The 21,408-nt window shown below is 51.1% G+C and overlaps 1 protein-coding gene and 1 long non-coding RNA gene across 2 annotated transcripts in view; one reads left to right on the top strand and one right to left on the bottom strand.

Annotated features, from left to right (window-relative positions):
* Positions 1-20,096, bottom strand: part of PDE6C (phosphodiesterase 6C) — a 48,020-nt gene extending 27,924 nt beyond the window's left edge. Inside the window, exons 1-5 of the mRNA XM_029059377.1 lie at positions 19,617-20,096; positions 2,017-2,169; positions 1,837-1,926; positions 584-724; positions 331-405 (exon numbers count right to left, since the gene is read on the bottom strand). Of these exons, the coding sequence (XP_028915210.1) occupies positions 331-405; positions 584-724; positions 1,837-1,926; positions 2,017-2,169; positions 19,617-20,096 (939 nt within the window). The remainder of the gene's footprint in view (positions 1-330; positions 406-583; positions 725-1,836; positions 1,927-2,016; positions 2,170-19,616) is intronic.
* LOC114810036 lies at positions 4,129-20,301 on the top strand. The gene is made up of 3 exons (XR_003757776.2): positions 4,129-4,269; positions 5,443-5,569; positions 19,446-20,301. It is a non-coding gene; the product is annotated as an uncharacterized LOC114810036 (long non-coding RNA).
* Positions 20,302-21,408: the final 1,107 nt, after the last annotated feature.

The raw sequence follows: 21,408 nt of genomic DNA, 5'->3' as shown, positions 1-21,408 counted from the left end.
TCTTTGTCCCCACGCTGGGAGCATTTCCATTTTTTCCAGAGGGAGGGGAGCAGCTGAGAATAACAATAATAACAAAAGCTGTGGGGTTCATTAAGCACTTACTGTGTGCCCGGCACCGTACTAAGCACTTGGGGGTAGATACAAGCTAGGTTGGACACGGTCCCTGTCCCACATGGAGCTCACACTCAATCCCCATTTTACAGATGAGGGAACTGAGGCACCGAGAAGTGAAGTGACGTGCCCCAGGTCACACAACCGGATCGGGATTGGAACCCAGGCCCTCTGACTCTCGGCCCCGTGTCCTTTCCATCAGGCCACGCCGCCACTTACCCGTCCGTCTGGGGTCCTGGGCCCTTTATACGGCTCCACTTCTCCCAGCTTGATGGGCCACTCGTCATAGAACTCCTAAAGGAACCCCAGGAAGGTCATTGCCAGGAGGCAAGGAGGGAGGGAGGAAGGAAAATAGGCCCGCGAGGGGCTGGAGCAGAGAGAAGGAGAACGGGGAAGCAATTGGCAGGGGGAGGCCGGGGACGGTCTGGGGCCGGGGCTCCGCGCCGGGACCCGGGTGGGGAGCGGCGGAGACCTTGTCCTTGGTCATGTCCAGCAGGCCGACGGAATACCGCTCGCAGTTCAGGTACGCACGGATGGTGTACAGGGCTTTGTGGAACTGGCGCTCGATGTCTGTGAGTTCCTCAAACACCTTATTGGCAGACCACAAGAGGACCTGCGAGAGATTCACAGGGCGAAAGATGGAGTGAAAGGAACCTGATCAAAGGGGGCAGGGGCTGAGAGGGAACTGGGGGTAGAAGCAGCTTGGCCTAGTGGATAAGGCGTGAGCCTGGGGGTCAAGGACCTGGGTTCCGATCCCGGCTCCGCCAGTCATCTGCTGTGTGACCTGGGCTACGTCACTTCACTTTTCCACGCCTCGGTTACCTCATCTGTAAAATGGGGATCGGGACCGGAGCCCCAAGTGGGACACGAACTGTATCCAACCTTATATCTGCCCCAGCACTTAGTACAGTGCCTAGCACATGGTCAGCACTTAACAAGCACCATTAAAAAAAAATGAGGTCCAGTTACCATCCTGGGGACCCTGCTCTGGGGCTGGGGGTGAGCTGGAAGCCCCACTGCCTCTTGCGAGGATTCAGGGGCCTTTAAGTCAAAGTCCGCTGAGGGGCTGCCGTCCGCTTTGCTGCAACTGTTCCCCCGACCCCACTGCCCCCCCGGCCCTGCTGTCCCCACAGTCCCCATCATCCTCTCAGTTTCCCTTCGGTTGACTTCCCAGATGGCTAGAAACGATTCCTGGCTGCATTTTGGGTCCATGTTCCTGGCTCCAGGAAGCAGGCCAAGCCCTTCCTCGGCCCCTCTCCCTCCCCGGCCTCACTCTTCCCCCAGCCCTTCCCAGACCCTTCCCTCATCCTCCTCTCCCTTCCCCTTTCCTTCCTCTGTCCTAGCTTCTCCCCCTTCTCCCCTTTCTCTCATCCCTCCCTCTCTCTCTTCGTCTAGTACTTCTCCCTCCTCGTTTTCACAGCCCCTCTCTGCTCCCGCTCTCCCCTCCGCTCCCACAGCCCACCTCCTGGCCCTTCTGACGGGGCTGGCAAAGAGAGGCTGGGTCCTGCAGGTGACCTCCTCCTGATCAAGAGGACATCCACTCCCCCAGGACAGGTACTGGGAGGGTTCGGGAGTTCCAGGGGGTTGGGGAGCAGCGGGGGGCTTGAGGGCAGGAATGAGCTGGGGGGGGCTGGCGGGGAGAAGGGCAGAGGATAGAACTCAGGCCTCCCTCCGGACAGTTGGTGACGGTCACTGGAGATGAGCGAATATTCTCAGCAGCTTCACCTGGCTTCTCCTTGACTCCACATTGTACAGGTAGGTGGTGTGGTTCAGCTTCAGGCTGAGCGATGCAAAATTCAGGTACTTGGTAAACACCTGCAGCGGGAGAGAAATCAGATAGTCCCCACATCCAACCGGCGGTTTACGGAAGGACGCTCCCGACACCTGCCCTCCAAGCCCAGTCACCTCTTGGTCCTGTTCCGAGAACCCAAGGCCGTCCGTTTTGTTTACGGCCACGGCGACCGCCAGGACTTCTTTGGCCATCACCAGCGGGGTTGCCAGCAGGTTCTTGGTGGTGTAGCCGGTTTGTCTGTCCAGAAAGTCTGAGAAATGGTTGTTCTGAAACACAGGAAACCCCGCTCAGTGCCCAGAGCCAGGGGGCTGATGGTGGGCTGGCCATCCCACTGGAACTGACCGGAAAAGGGGAATTTTAGAGCCCAATTCCTGGAAGTAATGATAATCAATAATATTGGTGGTATTTGTTTAATCCTTACTATGAGCTGAACTGAGAGCTGGCGTAGATCCAAGATCATCAGGGCCCACCCAGGGCTCACACTAAGTAGGAGGGAGAACAAGTACTGAATCCCATTTTACATGAAGCTCAGAGAAGTTAAGTGCCTTGCTCAAGGTCACACAGCAGACAAGTGACGGAATCAGGATTAGAACCCAGGTTTTCTGGCTTCCGGGCCCACATCGTTTCCACCTGTTCACACTGCTTCTCTGGGTGGGCATCGACTAGCCCGGGCCCCTGCTTCCAGCCTGGAATGGGTCTTTCCTAGTCGGAGTCACTCCCTGAGACCTCCTGGCTTCAGGAAAGGAGATCCTCGTTGGGCCTGGGAACCATGTGGGGCTCTCTCAGTCCTTTCACCAGGATTTCTTGCTTTCTCGGTTCCCTGCTGACTTCTAGGCAGGAGATGGAGGGCCCCAGAGGACTGGAGAGCAGCGAAGAACTCGCCTCCCCAGCACGATTAGCTTCTCCCCCAGCCAGCTGGTCCCAGGGCATCTCCGCCAGCGACTGTCTAGTGGAGAGGCTTAATGGAAAGGCTCAATCCATCAGGGGTATTTACTGAACTCTTACTATGGGCAGAGCACTGTTCTGCTCAGGAGAGAACAATCCAATGAAGTTGGTAGACACGATCCCGCCCTCGATGAGCTTTTATTCTGGCTCGTTGGGGAAGGATTTCCCAAATCCTAACTGAACCACTGGAATGGAAATGGGGCTCACGCAACCCGAGGCCGGTGTGGAGTTAGAGTATGGTGTCCGGAGCCGAATTCGAGAGCCGGAGCCCAGAGCTACTGAAAACATGCAGCTACACTGCAGACCTATTTTGTGGAGAAGCAGTGTAGCTTAGCGGATACAGCACGGGCCTGGCAGTCAGAAGGATCTGGGTTAATAATGTTGGTATTTGTTAAGCGCTTACTATGTGCCGAGCACTGTTCTAAGCGCTGGGGTAGACATAGGGGAATCAGGTTGTCCCACGTGGGGCTCACAGTCTTAATCCCCATTTTACAGATGAGGGAACTGAGGCACAGAGAAGTTAAGTGACTTGCCCACAGTCACACAGCCGACAAGTGGCAGAGCTGGGATTCGAACTCATGAGCCCTGACTCCAAAGCCCGTGCTCTTTCCACTGAGCCACGCTGCTTCTGGGTTCTAATCCCAGCTCCGCCACGTCCGCTCGGTGACCTTGGGCGAGTTGCTTCACTTCTCTGGGCCTCAGTTACCTCCTCTGTAAACCAGAGATTAAGAGTGTGAATCCAATAGGGGATAGGGACTGTGCCCAACCCTAGAGCTTAGAACTATGCTTGGCACAAAATAAGCGCTTCATAAGTACCATCGTTTTTATTATTATTTTATTATTATTAGTCACAGCATGTGGAACAGTGACACAGAACCGCAGCCCGGTGCTAGAGCATAGAACTGCAATATGGAGCCCCGGTACTGAGACAGAGCAAAGACTTGGCCCATAACCACTTCATAAGCCCCGATCCCCAACCCAAAGTGTGGAGCGAGATGGGTGGATCTGGAAACAGCAGCTGCAGATCACTAAGTTACTTGATTCCCAGGGCTGTACATTTAGGAAAAGTCGTAGAGGTGGGGCAGCTAGAGGCAGCCAGGGCCAGTGCAGACCAGCTGCAGGACATCAGGAGTGAATGCCGGTGGAAACCAAACAGAAAGGAGGGGACGGAGATGGGCATCAGCTGTCCCGGCCTCCAGCTCTAGCTCCCTCTCTGGTACCTTCACTGAGTCGGCCCTGGGGGGGATCCCGGAGGGGTCCCTGAGGTAGGAGAGGGGGGCGGGCAGCTGGGTGGTGGGTCTGATTCTGCCCTGGGATCTGCTCTCCGAGGCCCTGCCGGGAAAACAACCACAACCCACCGACACATCAGAAGACGACCGGACGACCTGAAGCCAGAAACCTGGAGACTTATTAGAAAACAGGTAAGAACAGGAAACTGCCGGCCCAGAGCTCCACCCTATTTGACCACAATTGGGGAGGGAGGTGAGACCGAGCCCCAGAACCGACACGGAGCTTAAGAAGGGTTGGTCACCGTTGCTCGGTCACCACAGGGTGGATGGAAATGGGGTAGAGGAGGATGGGGAGAGAGGGAGGACCAGTTGGAGGGAGCTGACGGGACCAGTGGAGAGCAGAGGAGGGAGGAGTTGAGAAGGGGGAGGAAAATAAATTGGAGTTAGGGGAAATAGTAGAGAATAAGGGTATGCACATAAGTGCTGCGGGGCTGGGATATCAAAATGCAGACAAGTACATAGTTAACACAGAGGAAAGTTATCATCTGGGGGATCAGTTTGCCCGCTCCAGGGTGGGGAGCGAGCCACGGTCACGGTGAGATGACAAGGCGGAGTGACTCGTTAGCTGGACCGGCTATGTCGCCAAAGGTGGACTAGTTGCTAGCCCCCTCTGCCATCCACAAAGTCCCTGGAGGCAAGAGAGGGCCTGGCAGAGTCGGCCACAGGCAAGCGGAGCCCTGGAGGAAGAACCCACCACAGCTAGAAGGGCCCGGTCCCCGGTACTTCTTTGAGGCAAGGAGGATGTGGTGCTGTCTACAGCGATGGAGAAGATGGGGGAGAATAGCGTTTGCAGGGGAAGAGGAGGAGCTTTGTTTGGGACCCGTTTAGTTTGAGGTGTTGGTGAGATATCCAGGTAGCAATGTCCTGAAGGCAGGAGGAACTATGAGAATGCAGAGAAAGAGAGAGGTAAATTCAGAAATCAGCCACCTAGAGATGGTAGTTAAAGCCATGGGAGCAGGTGTCGCAGTTACCTCATCTGTAAAATGGGGATTAAGACTGTGAGCCTCATGTGGGACAGCCTGATTACCTTGTATACCCCAGCGCTTAGAACAGTGCTCTGCACATAGTAAGCGCTTAGCAAATACCAACATTATTATTATTATTATGAGTTCTCCAAGGGAGTGAGTGTAGAGGGAGAATAGGAGACCCAGAACTGAGCCTTGAGAGACTCCGACAGTTAGAGGGCGGGAGGCAGAGGAGGAAGCCCACTGAAAGAGACTGAGGATGAGTGGCCAGAGAGATGGGAGGAGAACCAGGAGAAGACAGTGTCAGTAAAGCCAAGGTTGACCTGCCCCCGAAACGTAGGCACTCGGCCACCGTCGTCTGTGAATGTGCCCTCACGATATCAAACTGCGGCGAAGCTAAAGAAGGGAGTCGCCGAGAAGTAGAGAGAGTCGTCGCAAGAGGACCGGCGTCTGACGGACTGATTACGGTAGGAGATATCCATGTTTGGGATGCAGCTGCACTCAAATGTGGAAGGAAGTCACTGAATCCAAGAGGAATGGCCAGTTCTGCAGCCCCTTGGCTCAGTGGCAAGAGCCTGGGCTTGGGAGTCAGAGGTCATGGGTTCGAATCCCGCCTCTGCCACTTGGCAGCTGGGTGACTGTGGGCAAGTCACTTCACTTCTCTGGGCCTCAGTTCCCTCATCTGTAAAATGGGGATTAAGACTGTGAGCCTCACATGGGGCAATCTGATTACCCTGTGTCTACCCCAGCACTTAGAACAGTGCTCTGCACATAGTAAGCGCTTAACAAATATCAACGTTATTATTATTATTTACTCAGACAGAGATCAGACACCAGACTGTATTCACCATCACCACCTCTTGTCCACTAAAACAAAGGGAAACACCCTGAACGGGAAACAGTGTAGTCTTGTGGAAAGAGCACAGGCCTGGTAGTCAACTCTCACCTCTGCCGTTTGCCGGCCGGGTGCTCTTGGGCAAGTCATTTCACTTTTTTGTGCCTTTCTTTCCTCTTCTGTAAAATGGGTATTAAATACCTGTTCTCCCTCCTATTTGGACTCTGAGCCTCATGTGGGACAGAGGCAATGTCCAACCTCATTATCTTTTATCTGCCATCACCTCGTACAGTGCCTGGTACACAGTAGGTGCTTAACAAAGAGTAAATTATGATTGCACCCAGTGACCTTAGCAGTGGTATTTCATTGCCCAGGTCATAGAGAGGCAGAGGCCCGAAAGGGAGGCCTCGGCCATCACGGCCGTGCCGGGAGCAGAGCACACGTCGAGCTCGCACCGATTTTATAGTCTTTTCATATAAAAATGGGGCCAATCCAACAAGACAGCTGAAAGGAACTCGCTAACAATATGAGAAGCAGCATGGCCTAGTGGATAGAGACTGGGGCTGGGAGTCGGAAGGACCTGGGTCCTACTCACAGCTCTGCTGTGTGAGCTTGGACAAGTCATTTCATTTCCTCTGTGTTTCAGTTACTCCATCTGTAAAACGGGGATCATGTGAGCCCCATATAGGATAGGAACTGTGTCCAACGTAATTATCTTAAATCTACCCCAGAGAAAGCACTTAACATCAAAAAATAGAAAAATAAAATGAGCGTAGCCCCAACCATAGCCTTCGCAGTGAACTCGTGGTGGACCGGGTGTATAATCTTCAGCACACAGTAGCATTCAATAAATATCAATGATTAATTGATTAATAAAACAAGTTAGGGGGCAAATTCTAAGGCCTTTCCCCCCAGATACAGTCTACCCATCAGCCACTGAGATACTGGGTGTGTCCAGTCAGAGTCACTAAGACTGGTTCCGAGATAAAGATGCGGACAGAAAGGCTGTTTGAAGAAAAATTGGGAGGTTGTAGCAGTAGCCTGGAGGGAAGACAAAAATGACCTTGAGGAGTCAATGACGATTCCAAGGCTGTAGGCTTGAGTCAGAGGGAAAGTGGCGGGGTTGTCAGTGAAGGTGGAGAGGGGCTCAGGAGACAAGATGAGAAATTCCATCTCTTGCTAATTCCTGCTCATTCTTCCCTGGCAAGTTGTCTTGGATCTGTTCCTTCCTCTCCACCCAAATTCATTCATTCAATAGTTTTTTATTGAGCGCTTACTTTGTGCGGAACACTGTATTAAGTGCTTGGAATGTAAATTCAGCAACAGAGACAATCCCTGCCCAATGACGGGCTCACAGTCTAAACGGGGGAGGCAGACAGTAAAGCAAAACAGAACAAAACAAAAGCAGGACAGTGGCATCAAGATAAATGGAATCAAGGGGATGTACACCTCGTTAACAAAATAAATAAGGTTATAAATAGTATATACAAATGAGCACAGTGCTGAGGAGAGGGGAAGGGGAAGAGCAGAGCGTGGGTAGGGAGGGGAAGGGAAGGAGAGGGAAAGGGGGGCTCAGTCTGGGAAGGCCTCTCGGAGGAGGTGAGCTCTGAGTAGGGCTTTGAAGAGGGGAAGAGAGTTAGTTTGGCGGACGTGAGGAGGGAGGGCGTTCCAGGACAGCGGTAGGACGTGGGCCAGGGGTCGACGGCGGGACAGGCGTGAATGGGGGACCGTGAGGAGGTGAGTGGCAGAGGAGCGGAGTGTATGGGCTGGGCAGTAGAAAGAGAGAAGGGAGTAGAGGCAGGAAGGTGATGGAGAGCTTTGAAGCCAAGAGTGAGGAGTTTTTGTTTCGTGTGAAGGTTGATGGGTAACCACTGGAGGTTTTTGAGGAGGGGAGTGACATTCCCAGAGCATTTCTGTAGGAAGATGATCCGGGCAACGGAATGAAGAATAGACTGGAGTGGGGAGAGACAGGAGGAAGGGAGATCCGAGAGGAGGCTGACACGATAATCCAGTCGGGATAGTATGAGAGCTTGTAGCAGCACGATAGCAGTTTGGATGGAGAGGAAAGGGCCGATCTTGGCGATATTGTGAAGGTGAGACCGGCAGGTGTCGGTGACGGACTGGATGTGTGGGGTGAACGAGAGAGCCGAGTCAAGGACGACACCGAGGTTGCGGGCCTGTGAGACGGGAAGGATGGTCGTGCCGTCCACAGTGACGGGGAAGTCAGGGAGAGGACAGGGCTTGGGAGGGAAGATAAGGAGCTCAGTCTTAGACACATTGAGTTTTAGGTGGCGGGCACTCATCCAGGGGAGGAGATGTAGATTTGGGTGTCATCTGCATAGAGATGATAGTCGAAGCCGTGGGAGCGAATGAGTTCACGAAGGGTTCGCCTAAATGGTAAACAACCTGGTGCGAACAGTCAGTATAATAATAATGATGATGATGGTATTTGTTAAGCGCTTACTATGAGCCGAGCACTCTTCTAAGCGCTGGAGGGGAGATACAAGGTAATCAGGTTGTCCCACGCGGGGCTCCCAGTCTTAATCCCCATTTTCCAGGTGAGGGAACTGAGGCACAGAGAAGCTAAGGGACTTGCCCAAAGTCACCCAGCTGACAAGTGGTGGAGCCGGGATTAGAACCCATGACCTCTGACTCCCAAGCCCGGGATCATTCCAATGAGCCACACTTTTTCTCTAATCTCAATTGATCACTCCAAGGTATTTTTTATGGCATTTCTTTAGCGCTTACTATGTATCAAACACTGTTTTAAACACTGGGGTAGAGACCAGATAATCAGGTTGGACACAGTCTGTGTCTCCCGTGGTGCTCACAGTCTTAATCCCCATTTCTCAGATGAGGTAACTGAGGCCCAGAGAAGTTAAGTGCCTTCCCCAAGGTCACCCAGTAGTGGCAGACCCAGGATTAGAACCCAGGTCCTTCTGACTCCCAGGCCCATGCTGTATCCCCCAGCCCACACTGCTTTGCTATTTATTGAGTGCTTACTCTGTACAGAACACTGTACTAGAGAAGCAGCGTGGCTTAGTGGAAAGAGCCCGGGCTTGGGAGTCAGAGGTCATGGGTTCAAATCCCAGCTCCGCCGCTTGTTAGCTGTGTGACTTTGGGCAAATCACTTAACTTCTTTGTGCCTCAGTTACCTCATCTGTAAAATGGGGATGAAAACTGTGAGCCCCATGTGGGACAACCTGATCACCCTGCATCCCCCCAGCGCTTAGAACAGTGCTTTGCACATAGTAAGCGCTTAACAAATACCACCATTATTATCATTATTACCTGGAAAAGGTCAGTGCAATAGAGTTGGAGATCTGATCTCCGTCCCTGAGAATCTTCCAGTCTAATGGGAAAGGGTCTTGTCTCTCAGTTTCTATACTCCTTTCCATTCAGTCTGTATTACACATCACCGCCCAGATCATCGTCTTAAAACACCTAGTATACTCTCCCTCAACTCCTCAAGACACTCGACACCATTGGCTTTAGAGTACTCGATCACCTTGTTCCCTCCTACCTCATCCCTCCTACTACAGCCCAGCCCTCACACTTATTCTTCTAATGCTAACCTTCTCCCTGTACTTTAATCTCATCTGTCTCTCAGCTGGTCTCTTGCCCACATCCTGCCCCTGGCCTGGAACGCCCTCCCTCCTCAAATCCGCCAGACAGACTCTCCTCCGCTTCAAAACCTTATTGAAGGCCCATCTCCTCCGAGAGGCCTTCCTTGACTAAGCCCTCCTTTCCTCTTCTCATTTCTGCGTCGCCCCGACTTCTCCCTTTGTTTTTCCCCCCTCCCAGCCCATCGGCTCTTATGTACCTATCTGTCATTTATTTATATTAATGGCTGTCTCCCCCATTCTAGTTATAAGCTCACCTTAGGCCGGGAGTGTGTCTTGTTCTATTACTATATTATGCTCTCCCAAGGGCTTAGTACAGTGTTCTACATACAGTGAGCACTCAAATGTGATTGATAGACTCCAGTGGGTACTCATTTCCCTCCATATATTCCTTACTTCATTTTGGTGGAAGGAAAGGTTTAATACTGAGAGGCTCATGATGGGGATCCCCTCCCGGGGGACCAGCTCCCCAAGATAAGAGTAGGATAGTGTGTGTGTGTAAAGAGAGGGATTCCTTGAGTCAATCCAGAAGCAGACTGGCTGGTCCCAACTGAAAACTGACTAGAAACTCTCCGCCCTTTCCCCTTTCCCTCCCCCCAAGTCCCACCACGAGAGAATGTCGGCAGAGTTGGCCACCTGAGAGCTGACCTGGGCTGACCACCGGGAAGTTGACCTGTTCCTTTGCCGTAACAACTAGACGTGGACAGTCACGAAGGTTGCAATTTTTTCATGGCAAGAGACTCATTGGAAGTGCATGGAACACACGAGGACATACAACAGGCCAGGAAGTCACGCCTGGCTCATAGTACCAGGCGTACGTATTAATGAATACCGTAATTATTATTATTATACAAGCACACACATACTAAACCTGCACAGTGGAGAGCGTAGTGGGAGAAGGAAGTGACCAACATCACTCTGCCCTTGTGACGGTGCTCACGTGAGCCGCGGGGGATAAAATCTGAGCTGGGGTGCGGGACAGATGGTCTTGTCCCTTGCGTCTGCGTGTTAAAGTCTGGGTGTCTTGGTGTTTGAGTTTCTGGCAAAAAGAGGCTCTCTACCGCGAGACTGCCGTCTGTGGTCTGCTGGGGGACAGGGGTCTGGCAATAAATTCAGCTCCGTTGCCATCAGAGGTCATGAGTTCGAATCCCGTCTCTGCCACTTGTCAGCTGTGTGACTGTGGGCAAGTCAATTCACTTCTCTGTGCCTCAGTTACCTCATCTGTAAAATGGGGATTAACTGTGAGCCTCACGTGGGACAACCTCATTGCCCTGTATCTACCCCAGCGCTTAGAACAGTGCTCGGCACGTAGTAAGCGCTTAACAAATACCAACATTATTATAACGAGTGCTGCCTGCTGTAGAATAAAGCAGAGCTGCTCCAGGCCAGTACCTGGACCACCCCCTACCTGCCCCCCACCCCAGGGCACCATCTGTGGACAGGAAATGGGGGGAAGGGTTATGTGAGGTCCCCTATGCCCCTCACCACCAGCTTTCTCCATTTTATATCTCCACTCCCTTCACCACCGACCCCTGGGCCACACTCTTCTCTCCTCCCCAGCTCACCTTCTCACTGTCAACTTTCTCATCTCGGACCCCTCACTCACCCTGTTACCAGTCAGGCTTACTGTGTACAGAGCACTGTGCTAAGTGCTTGGGAGAGTACAATATAGCCAAAGAACAGGCATGTTCCCTACCAACTACAGGCTTTTAGTCTAGAGAGGGAGACAGACATTAATGTAAATAAATAAACTGCAGATAGGTACATAAGTGCTGTGGGGCTGGGAGGGCAGATGAATGAAGAGAAAAGAATGATGCAGGAGAGCGAAAAAGAGGAAAGGAGGACTTAGGGAAGGCCTCTTGAAGGAAATGTGCCTTCAATAAGGTTTGAAAGAGGGGAAAGTAATCGTCTGTCAGATTTGAGGAAGGAGGGCATTCCAGGCCAGAGGCAGGATATGGGCGAGAGACCGGCAGCCGGATAGGTGAGATGCAGGTACAGTGAGAAGATTAGCGATAGAGGAGTGAAGCGTGCGGGCTGGATCATAGTAGGAGAATAAGGAGATGAGATGTTGGGGGGGCAAGGGGATTGACTGCTTTAAAGCCAATGGTGAGAGGTTTCCGTTCGTCGCGGAGGTGGAGGGGCAACCGCTGGAGTTTCTTGAGGAGCGGCGTGTCGGGTCCAGAACATTATTATAGAAAAATGATCCAGGCAGCAGAGTGAAGTATGGACTGGAGTGGGGAGGTCAGCGAGGAGGCTGATACAGTAATCAAGGCGGGGTAGGAAAGTGATTGGATTACGAGGTAGCAGTTTGGTTGGAGAGGAAAGGGCCGATTTTAGTGATGTGACGGTGGAACCAACAGGATTTAGTGATGGACTGAATGTGTGGGTTGAATGAGAGAGGAGTCAACGGTAACGGCGAGGTTAGGGGCTTGTGAGACAGGAAGGATGGTGGTGCTGTCTACGGTGATGGAAAAGTTGGGGGAGGCCAGCGTTTGGGCGGGAAGATAAGTTCTGTTTTAGACATATTCGATTTGAGGGGACGGGAGGACATCCAAGTAGAGATGTCTTGAAGGCAGGAGGAGATGTGAGCCTGCGGAGAGGGAGAAAGATCAAGGCTGGAGAGGTAGATTTGGGTATCATCGGCATAGGCGTGGTAAATGAAGCCATGGGAGTGAATGAGTTCTCCAGGAGAGAGGGGAGGTGGAGAATCGAAGCCTGGAACGACCCCGGCCACCCCCGAGCCTGCCAACCCACAGCTCCTCCCATCTTCAGAGTCCTTCTCCTCTAGTGTGCTTCTCCTAAAGCTGTTGAATTCAACATCCACCCTTAGCATTTTTGTATTTATGTATTTACACACATCCTCAGGACTTTTTTCGTTCGTTCCTTCCTGCCTTCCTATTTATTGAGCTTCTGCTATGTGCAACCCCATAAACATACCAAAGAACTATGCTGACACCACCAGGTGAATGGATAGAGCCTGAACCTGGGAGTCAGAGGACCTGAGTTCTAATTCTGGCTCCTCCGCTGGTCTGCTGTGTTACCTAGGGCAAGTCACCTAACTTCTCTGTGCTTCAGTTACCTCATCTGCAAAATGGGGCTAAGACTATGAGCCCCATGTGGAACAGGGACTGTGTACAACCTAACTCTTATCCACTCCAGAGGTTAGTACACTGCTTGACAGATAGTAAGCACTTAACAAATACCATTTAAAAAAAAATCACTTTGATATTCACCCATACCCACAGCACTTATGTAAATATCATTTACTATTATCCCTATCTGTAATTTATTTTAACGTCCATCTCCTCCCTCAAACTCTCATTGGGAAGGGCTTGGGTCTACCAACTCTATTTTATTGTACTTTCCCAAATGTTTAGTCCAGTGTTCTGCACATTCATTCATTCAATGGTATTTATTGAGCGCTTACTGTGTGCAGAGCACTGTACTAAGCGGTTGGAACGTACAATTCGGCAGCAGATAGAGACAGTCCCTACCCACTCAAGAAATGTCATTAATCGATTGGTTGAATGTGAGACCAAGACCACTCACATCCAGCGCCTTGGGCCGCTACTTCCAACAGGCCAGTCTCAAAATCCGGTAGCAAGATGGGATCCCCGACAGTTGAGCCCCGGAACAAAATCTTGGGTTAAAAATATCTCACCAAAACATAGCTGTGCTGGGATACAGGAAGAGAAAGGGCAACACCGAGGGAGATAGTTTGGCCTAGTGGAAAGAGCATGGGAGAGGGTCAGGAGACCTGTGAACGAGTTTCAGCTCCACACTGGTCTATCTCTTGACCTTGGGCAAGTCACTCAAGCTTTCTGGGCCTCTATTTTCCCATCTGTAAAATGGAAGTCGGGTAGATTGGAGCCCCATGTGGGACAGGGAGCGTGTGCAATCTTATATCTTTGAACTACCCTGGCTATCAGCTCCTGATAACTGCTTAATAAATAATTCTGATATTTGTTAAGAACTTACCGGGTGCCAGGCACGACACTAAACGCTGGGGTGGGTACAAGCAAATCGGGTTGGGCATGGTCCCTGTCCCCCGTGGTGCTCATGTCTTAATTTCCACTCTACAGGTGAGGAAACCGAAGCCCAGAAAAGTAAAATGACCTGCCCAAGGTCACTCAGACAAGCAGCAGAGCCGGGACTAGAACCACAATCTTCTGACTCCCAGGCCCGTGCTTCATCCAGTGTGGCTTAGTGGAAAGAGCCTGGGCTTGGGAGTCAGAGGTAATGGGTTCTAATCCTGGCTCCCCCACTGATCAGCTGTATGACTTTGGGCAAGTCACTTCACTTCTCTGTGCCTCAGTTCCCTCATCTGTAAAAGGAGGATGAAGACTGTGAGCCTCATGTGGGACAACCTGATTACCTTGTATTTGCCCCAATGCTTAGAACAGTGCTTGGCACATAGCGCTTAATGAATACCGTCATTATTAGTATTATTATTATTATTATTACTTTGCCAAGCTGTTTCCCAATAATAAATGCCATAACTATTAGAGCATAAGCTCCTTATAGGCAGGCGGCATGCAATTTCTTGGTTCTGTAATTCTCAAGTGCTAAGTGAGATATATTGTTATTATTATTATTGCTTTTTATTAAGTGATTACTCTGTGTTAAGCATTATTCTAAGTGCTGAGGTAGATACAAGGTAATCCAGTTGGACACAGTCCCTGTCCCACATGGGGCTCACAGTCTAAGTAGGAGGTATACCAGGTGATGAATCCTCATTTTACATTGGAGGAAACTGATCAATCGATAAATCATCAGTTATATTCACTGAGCTCTTAATATGTGCAGAACACTGTATTGAGCGCTTGGGAGGGTACAATACAACAGAATTAGCAGCCATTTTCCCTGCCAATAACAAACTTACAGGCTAGAGGGGGAGACAGACATTCATAAGAATAAATAATTTATAATATGTAATTTAAAGATATGTATTCATTCATTCAATAGTATTTATTGAGCGCTTACTATGTGCAGAGCAGTGTACTAAGTGCTTGGAATGGACAATTTGGTCACAGATAGAGACAATCCCTGCCCAGTGATGGGCTCACAGTGTACATAAGTGCTACGGAGACACTTAGGCACAGAGAAGTCAAGCGACTTGCCAAAGGTCACACAGAAGATAAATTTCAGGGCTGGGACAGCACCTAGGTCCTCTGACATCCCAGCCCTTGCTCTTATTATTAATATTATTATTATTATTGTGGTATTTGTTAAGCACTTACCATGTACCAGGTACTATGGTGGATACAAGCAAACCGGGTTGGACACAGTCCCCGTCCCACTTGGGGCTCACAGTCTCACTTCACATTTTCCAGATGAGGGAACTGAGGCCGTGAGAAGTTAAGTGACTTTCCCAAGGTCACACAGCAGACAAGTGGCATGGCTGGGCAGGCCCATACTCTATCCACTACGCCATGCTGCTTCTTCTTCCACTAGGCTAAGCTGCTTCACCAAGTTGGTGCTCAATCAATATTAATATTATTATTAATCTACTACTGAAACTGTTAATAATATCAATGTTACCATGTATTACTATTGTCTAGCTACTCTCCAGCTAGTAAGATTAAATAGAGATCTCAGACCCAACGAAGAGTACAGGTGTTAAGAGTTAAGGTTGCAGTCAACCTAATTTTCAGGCAAGGTTGCCTCTCAACTGAAAACCGGATAACTCCTAGAACTCCTAGATAAATTCCTAGAATGAGTCGCCTACACTCGCTGCCTTGAATTCCTCAACTCCAACTCTCTCCTGGACCCTCTCCAATCTTGTTTCCGTCCCCTCCACTCCACCGAAACTGCCCTCTCAAAGGTCATCCATGACCTCCTCCTATCCGAATCCAATGGCTCCTACTCTCTCCTAATCCTCCTCGACTTCTCAGCTGCCTTTGACACTGTCGACCATCCCCTTCTCCTCCACACTTTATCTCACCTTGGCTTCACGGACTCCATCCTCTCCCAGTTCTCCTCTCATCTCTCTGGCAGTTCATTCTTGGTCTCCTTCGTGGGCTCCTCCTCCCCCTCCCATCCACTAACTGTAGGGGTTCCTCACGGGTCAGTTCTCGGCCCTCTTCTGTTCTCCATCTACACTCACCCCCTTGGTGAACTCACTCGCTCCCACAGCTTCAACTATCATCTCTATGCAGATGGCACACACATCTACATCTCCTCCCCTGTTCTCTCCCCCTCCCTCCAGGCATGTATCTCCTCCTGCCTCCAGGACATCTCCACCTGGATGTCCGCCTGCCACCTAAAACTCAACGTGCCTAAAACTGAGCTCCTTATCTTCCCTCCCAAGCCCTGTCCTCTCCCTGACTTCCCCGTCACTGTGGATGGCACTACCATCCTTCCCATCTCACAGGCCCGCAACCTCGGTGTCATCTTTGACTCGGCTCTCTCGTTCACCCCACACATCCAATCTGTCACCGGCACCTGCCGGTCTCACCTTCACAGTATCGCCAAGATCGGCCCTTTCATCTCCATCCAAACTACTATCGTGCTAGTACAAACTCTCATACTATCCCAACTGGATTATCGTGTCAGCCTCCCCTCTGATCTCCCTTCCTCCTGTCTCTCCCTGCTCCAATCTATTCTTCATTCTGCTGCCCAGATCATCTTCCTACAGAAATGCTCTGGGCACGTCACTCCCCTTCGCAAAAACTTCCATCGGTTGCCTATCGACCTTCACACGAAACAAAAACTCCTCACTCTTGGCTTCAAAGCTCTCCATCACCTTGCCCCCTCCTACCTCACCTCCCTTCTCTCTTTCTACTGCCCATCCCATACACTCCGCTCCTCTGCCGCTCACCTCCTCACCCTCCCCCGTTCGCGCCTATCCCACCGTCGACCCCTGGGCCACGTCCTCCCGCTGTCCTGGAATGCCCTCCCTCCTCACATCTGCCAAACTAACTCTCTTCCCCTCTTCAAAGCCCTACTGAGAGCTCACCTCCTCCAGGAGGCCTTCCCAGACTGAGCCCCCCTTTCCCTCTGCTCTTCCTCCCCTCCCCATTCCCCCCTCTCCTGCCCTCTGCTCTTCCCCCTTCAGCTCCCCTCAGCACTGTGCATATTTGTATATACTATTTATTACCCTATTTATTTTGTTAATGAGGTGTATATCTCCATGATTCTATTTATCTTGATGATGTTAACAAATACCATCAGCGGCACCTTCAAATGCAAAGGCCTAGTTGTAGATATAAACTTGGATCCCTACCCGTCTCGCACCCTGTCCCAGTCCCAAATCGCTAATATACATCTCGGTAACTTATATTAATGCCTGTCCCCGCCTCTAGACTCTGAGCTCTTTGTAGGCAGGGAACATGTCTACCAACTGTCGTATTGTTCTCTCCCAAGCACTAAATAGGAGGAGGAATCGACCTGTGTGTTTGTGTGTTGGCGATGCAGAAGGGAGAGCAAGTAGGGGAAATGAGGGAACAATCAGGAAAGGCCTCTTGAAGGAAATGTGATTCTAGTAAGGCTTTGAAGGTGGGGAGAGTGGTGATCTGTCATATCCGCCTCTTCCTCCTTTTTTTTCCCTCCTCCGTGCAGGGCAGGGCAGGGCACCAGCCCAGCTTTGGAACAAACTCGAAAACACTCCACTCCACATCCCTACCCTGCCTTCCACCCCTGGTTGTGGAGTTCTTCCTTCTCCTACTTTTCTGATGGCTCCTTCTCAGAGTTAATAATAATGTTGGTAGTTGTTAAGCGCTTACTATGTGCAGAGCACTGTTCTAAGCGCTGGAGTATACAAGGTAATCAGGTTGTCCCACATGAGGCTCACAATCTTCATCCCCATTTTACAGATGAGGTAACTGAGGCACAGAGACGTTAAGTGACTTGCCCACAGCCACACAGCTGACAAGTGGCAGAGCTGAGATTCGAACCCATGACCTCTGGCTCCCAAGCCCATGCCCTTTCCACTGAGCCACGCTGCTTCTCTGTGTTCTCTGTCCCCAAGTCCCCCCGCCCTCACCCCATCTCTGGATGTCCCATAAGACTCGGTTCTGGATCTCCATCTCTTCTCACTCTGCACTTCCTCCCTCAGGGAGTTTATCCAGAGGCAGGATTTTACCTGCCACCTCTATGTGGATGAGTCTTAAATCTACCTCTCCAGCCACAACCTAATCTACAATCCCTCATCTCCTCGTGCCGACGGGACATCTCCCCTTGGATGTCCCGTCGGCACCTCAGACCCACCAGTCTGAAACTGACCTTTTCATCTGTCCTCCTAAACCCACTCCTCCTGTCTCTCCCTTGAGAACTCTGTCATCCTCCCTGACTCAGAAACCTACCACCTTGGGGTCACCCTTGACTCCTGTCTTTCAGCACTCACCTTCCTTCAACTTCTAAATCACGTCAGTGCTTCCTCCAAGACATTTCCCAGACCGGTCCTTCCTTTCCACCCAAACAAGTGACTCCTCTGGTCCAAACTCTTATCTTATTAATAATAATAATACTTTGGGCCAGACTCTGTACTAAGTGCAGGGGTAGAAACAAGATGATCGGATTGGCCACAGTCCCAGTCTCACGGTATCAATCCCCATTTTACAGATGAGGTAACTGAGAAGCAGAGAAGTTCAGTGACTTGCTCAAAAGGTCACACAGCAGACAGATGGAGGAGCCGAGATTAGAACCCAAGACCGCTGACTCCAAGACTTGTGCTCTTTCTCTTAGACCACACTGCTCCTCTAAAGCTTTCGTACCAGCCTCATAGGCCTCCTTGCCTCTAGTCTCTCCTGCCTTCCGCCTCTACCTCAGATTGCTACGAGAATCATGTTCCTGAAACGAGTGCCTGGCACACAACTCTCCACGCTCAGACAATTCCAGTAGTGATCAATCTTCCTCGATATCAAGCAGAAACTCTGTAATACTGGTTTCGAAGAGAAGCAGTATGGCCTAGTGGAAAAAAACATGGGCCTGGGAGTCAGAGAACCTGGGTTCTAATTCTGACTCCACCACTTGCGTGCTGGGTGACCTTGGGCAAGTCATTTAACTTCTCTGTGCCTCAGTTACCTTATCTGTTAAATGGGTCTTAAGACTGTAGCCCCATGTGGGACTTGGACTGTTTCCAACCTGATTAGACTGTATGAAACCCAGGGCTAAGAACAGGGCCTGGCACATAGTAAGCGCTTAATAATAATAATAATAATAATAATGGTATTTGTTAAACGCTTACTATGTACAGAGCACTGTTCTAAGCGCTTGGGGAGATACAAGGTAATCAGATTGTCCCACAGGGGGCTCACATTTTTTAATCCCCATTTTTACAGATGAGGTAACTGAGGCACAGAGAAGTTAAGTGTCTTGCCCAAGGTCACACAGCAGACAAGTGGCTTAACAAATACCATTTTTAAAAAAAGTACTACGTTCGACCTGATTATCTTGTATCTACTACAGTGCCTGGCACATTGAAAGCACTTAACAAACAGAGCGATTATTATTAGTCAAATTTCTCCACCAGCTTTCTCCCTCTGACATTTCAACTCAGTTTAGCTCTTACATCCCAGCTTACCCACTCGACTTAATTTTATCTCACTCTTGTCTCTTCTGACTTCAAACTCAATCAATCAATCTTATTTATTGAGCGCTTTCCGTGTCCAGAGCCCTGTAGTAAGTGCTTGGGAGACTACAACATATCAGAGTTGGTAGACATGTTCCCCTCTGACGATAAGCTTCCCGTTCTAGGGGAGAAGCTTCCAGATTCTCTCTCGAGCTGCGAACTCCATTCCCACCCAAGATCTGCTCGGTGGAGGGGATAGGGAAGAGTCGGTACCCTTTTTCCCTCTCTCCCCTCTGCCCTTATTGTCCCTATGAGATCCCCGGGTCCCTTCCTCACACTAAAACATCGATCTCGTCTCCTCTTTTTACCCCGAGGGCCACGCGGAGGAGGCACTGTGGTCTAGTCGAAGGGTTTCTCTGCCCTTGGGCCCCGGGCAAGGTTGCCCTCAAGGATATGTACCTCCGCTACTGCAGAATCAATGGCTCTCATCAAGAGCTCTGGATGGGCCCGGGGTGTTGCCGGGACCCACCCTCCTCCTGACCTACCTTGGTCACATCCGGAACGTTGAAGGACTTCTTGGTGTGAGCCGCCCAGCCCACGATCCCGATGTCCAGAGGGAAGACCACCTCGTTGTCCGGGGCCACCAGATTCTCCTCGAACTTGGAAGCGGGCGTGACGTCGAGCAGCCGGGTGGCCACTTCGGGGATGCCATTCCGGGAGCGGAAGATGAACAGGCTGCAGCGGTCGGCGCTCAACAGCTGGGCCAGTCTCCTCAGGACTCTGTGGACCACCATCTCCATGGTGATTGCCTCATCCTGCATGTCCAGGAGAATCTCAAAGAGCAGGGACGACTCCTCCAGCTGGGTCATCTCCCTAAAGGAGACGCTGTCCTTCACAGGCCCCACGTTGCCCCGGAAAAGGTCTCGCAGGACCTCCGTCCGCATTTTCTTGTCGAAGAACTCTCTGGCGAACTGGGGGTTGTTCTCCAGGAATCTCTCCACCTCATCTCTGCTCATCTCCCCCATGGTGCCTCTCTTGGTTTCCAGAAACCTCTCCCTGACCCAGCGGGGGCCACGGAGACGGAGGCACGGTGGGGCCGGGCCTCTTCGGGCTTCACGGTCTGGATTCTCAACTCCCTCCCACCCTCCGCCCCTGCCCCGAAACTCTAGAGATGTAACAGACGGCGGAGGCTTAGTGTCCTCTTAATGGGGAGATCCTCGGGGCTGCTAATTAAAGAGACTGTCAGGACACTAAACCCCTGAGCTGTCTTAGCTCATAAATCCCCAGAGACTCATTTATCCTTTCAGGCCGGCCGATCCGCCCCGCCGGCACCGACCCTGGGTTCGTTCGCGTGATCGCGGCGGCCGGGCCCTAAAGTTGCGCCGCTGCTGACGGGCAAGGGGATTTATGGGGGTGAGCACGGGAGGAGGACAAGCCCATCCCTGGACATGTGGATGTGATGTTCTCCACGGCTCACGCTGGCCTTGCTTGGGCCTCTCTGCCCCACGACCGCCCAGATGGACTGCTTACAAAAACTCACTCCCTTCATTGTAGACGAATGATCTGGAGAGCAGCGTGGAATACTGCCTTGAGTGGGGAGAGATGGGAGGCTGGGAGGGCAGTGAGGAGGCTGATCAAGGCTGGAGAGGGTAACTGCTTGGATTCACGTAGAAGCAGTTTGCACGGAAAGGAAAGGATGGATTTTAGTGATGTCGTGAAGGTGGAACCGACGGGATTTAGTGACGGGTTGAATAGGTGGGTCGAATGAGAGGGAAGAGTCAAGGACGATGCCAAGGTCGCGGACTCGCGAGACGGGAACGAGGGTGGTGGTATCTAAAGTGATGGGAAAGGCAGGGGGAGGACAGGATTTTGGAGTTCTGTTTTAGAATTAATTACCAGGAGGATGTAGTTGCAGAGTCGGATTTCAGAGTTGATGAGGTTAGCGATTGTTTCGATTCTGGCTAGGCCATTTCCTCCCCATCGGCACAGCCGTCCCCCTGATCCAAGCCCTCTTCACCTCTGGCTGGATTACTGCATCAGCCTCCTCAATTGGTCTTCATTCCTCAATGCAGCAGGACAGCAGGATGGCCGGTTGTTTGACCCCAAACTGTCAAAAGGGTTTTTTTTTTCTTTATTCCTTTTTTTTAATGGTATTTGTCAAGCTGTTACTATGTGCCAGGCACTGTTCTAAGCACTGGGGGTAAATAATGGTATTTGTTAAGCGCTTACTACGTGCGAAGCAAGGTGATCAGGTTGGACTCAGTCCCTGTCCCACATGGGGCTCCCAGCCTTAATCCCCGTTTTACGGATGAGGTAACTGAGGCCCAGAGAAGTGAA

Source organism: Ornithorhynchus anatinus, chromosome 3, assembly GCF_004115215.2.
Source record: "Ornithorhynchus anatinus isolate Pmale09 chromosome 3, mOrnAna1.pri.v4, whole genome shotgun sequence".
Lineage (NCBI taxonomy): Eukaryota > Metazoa > Chordata > Mammalia > Monotremata > Ornithorhynchidae > Ornithorhynchus > Ornithorhynchus anatinus.
The sequence above is the reverse complement of the archived record's forward strand: the minus strand, read 5'-3'. Positions and strand labels throughout refer to the sequence as shown.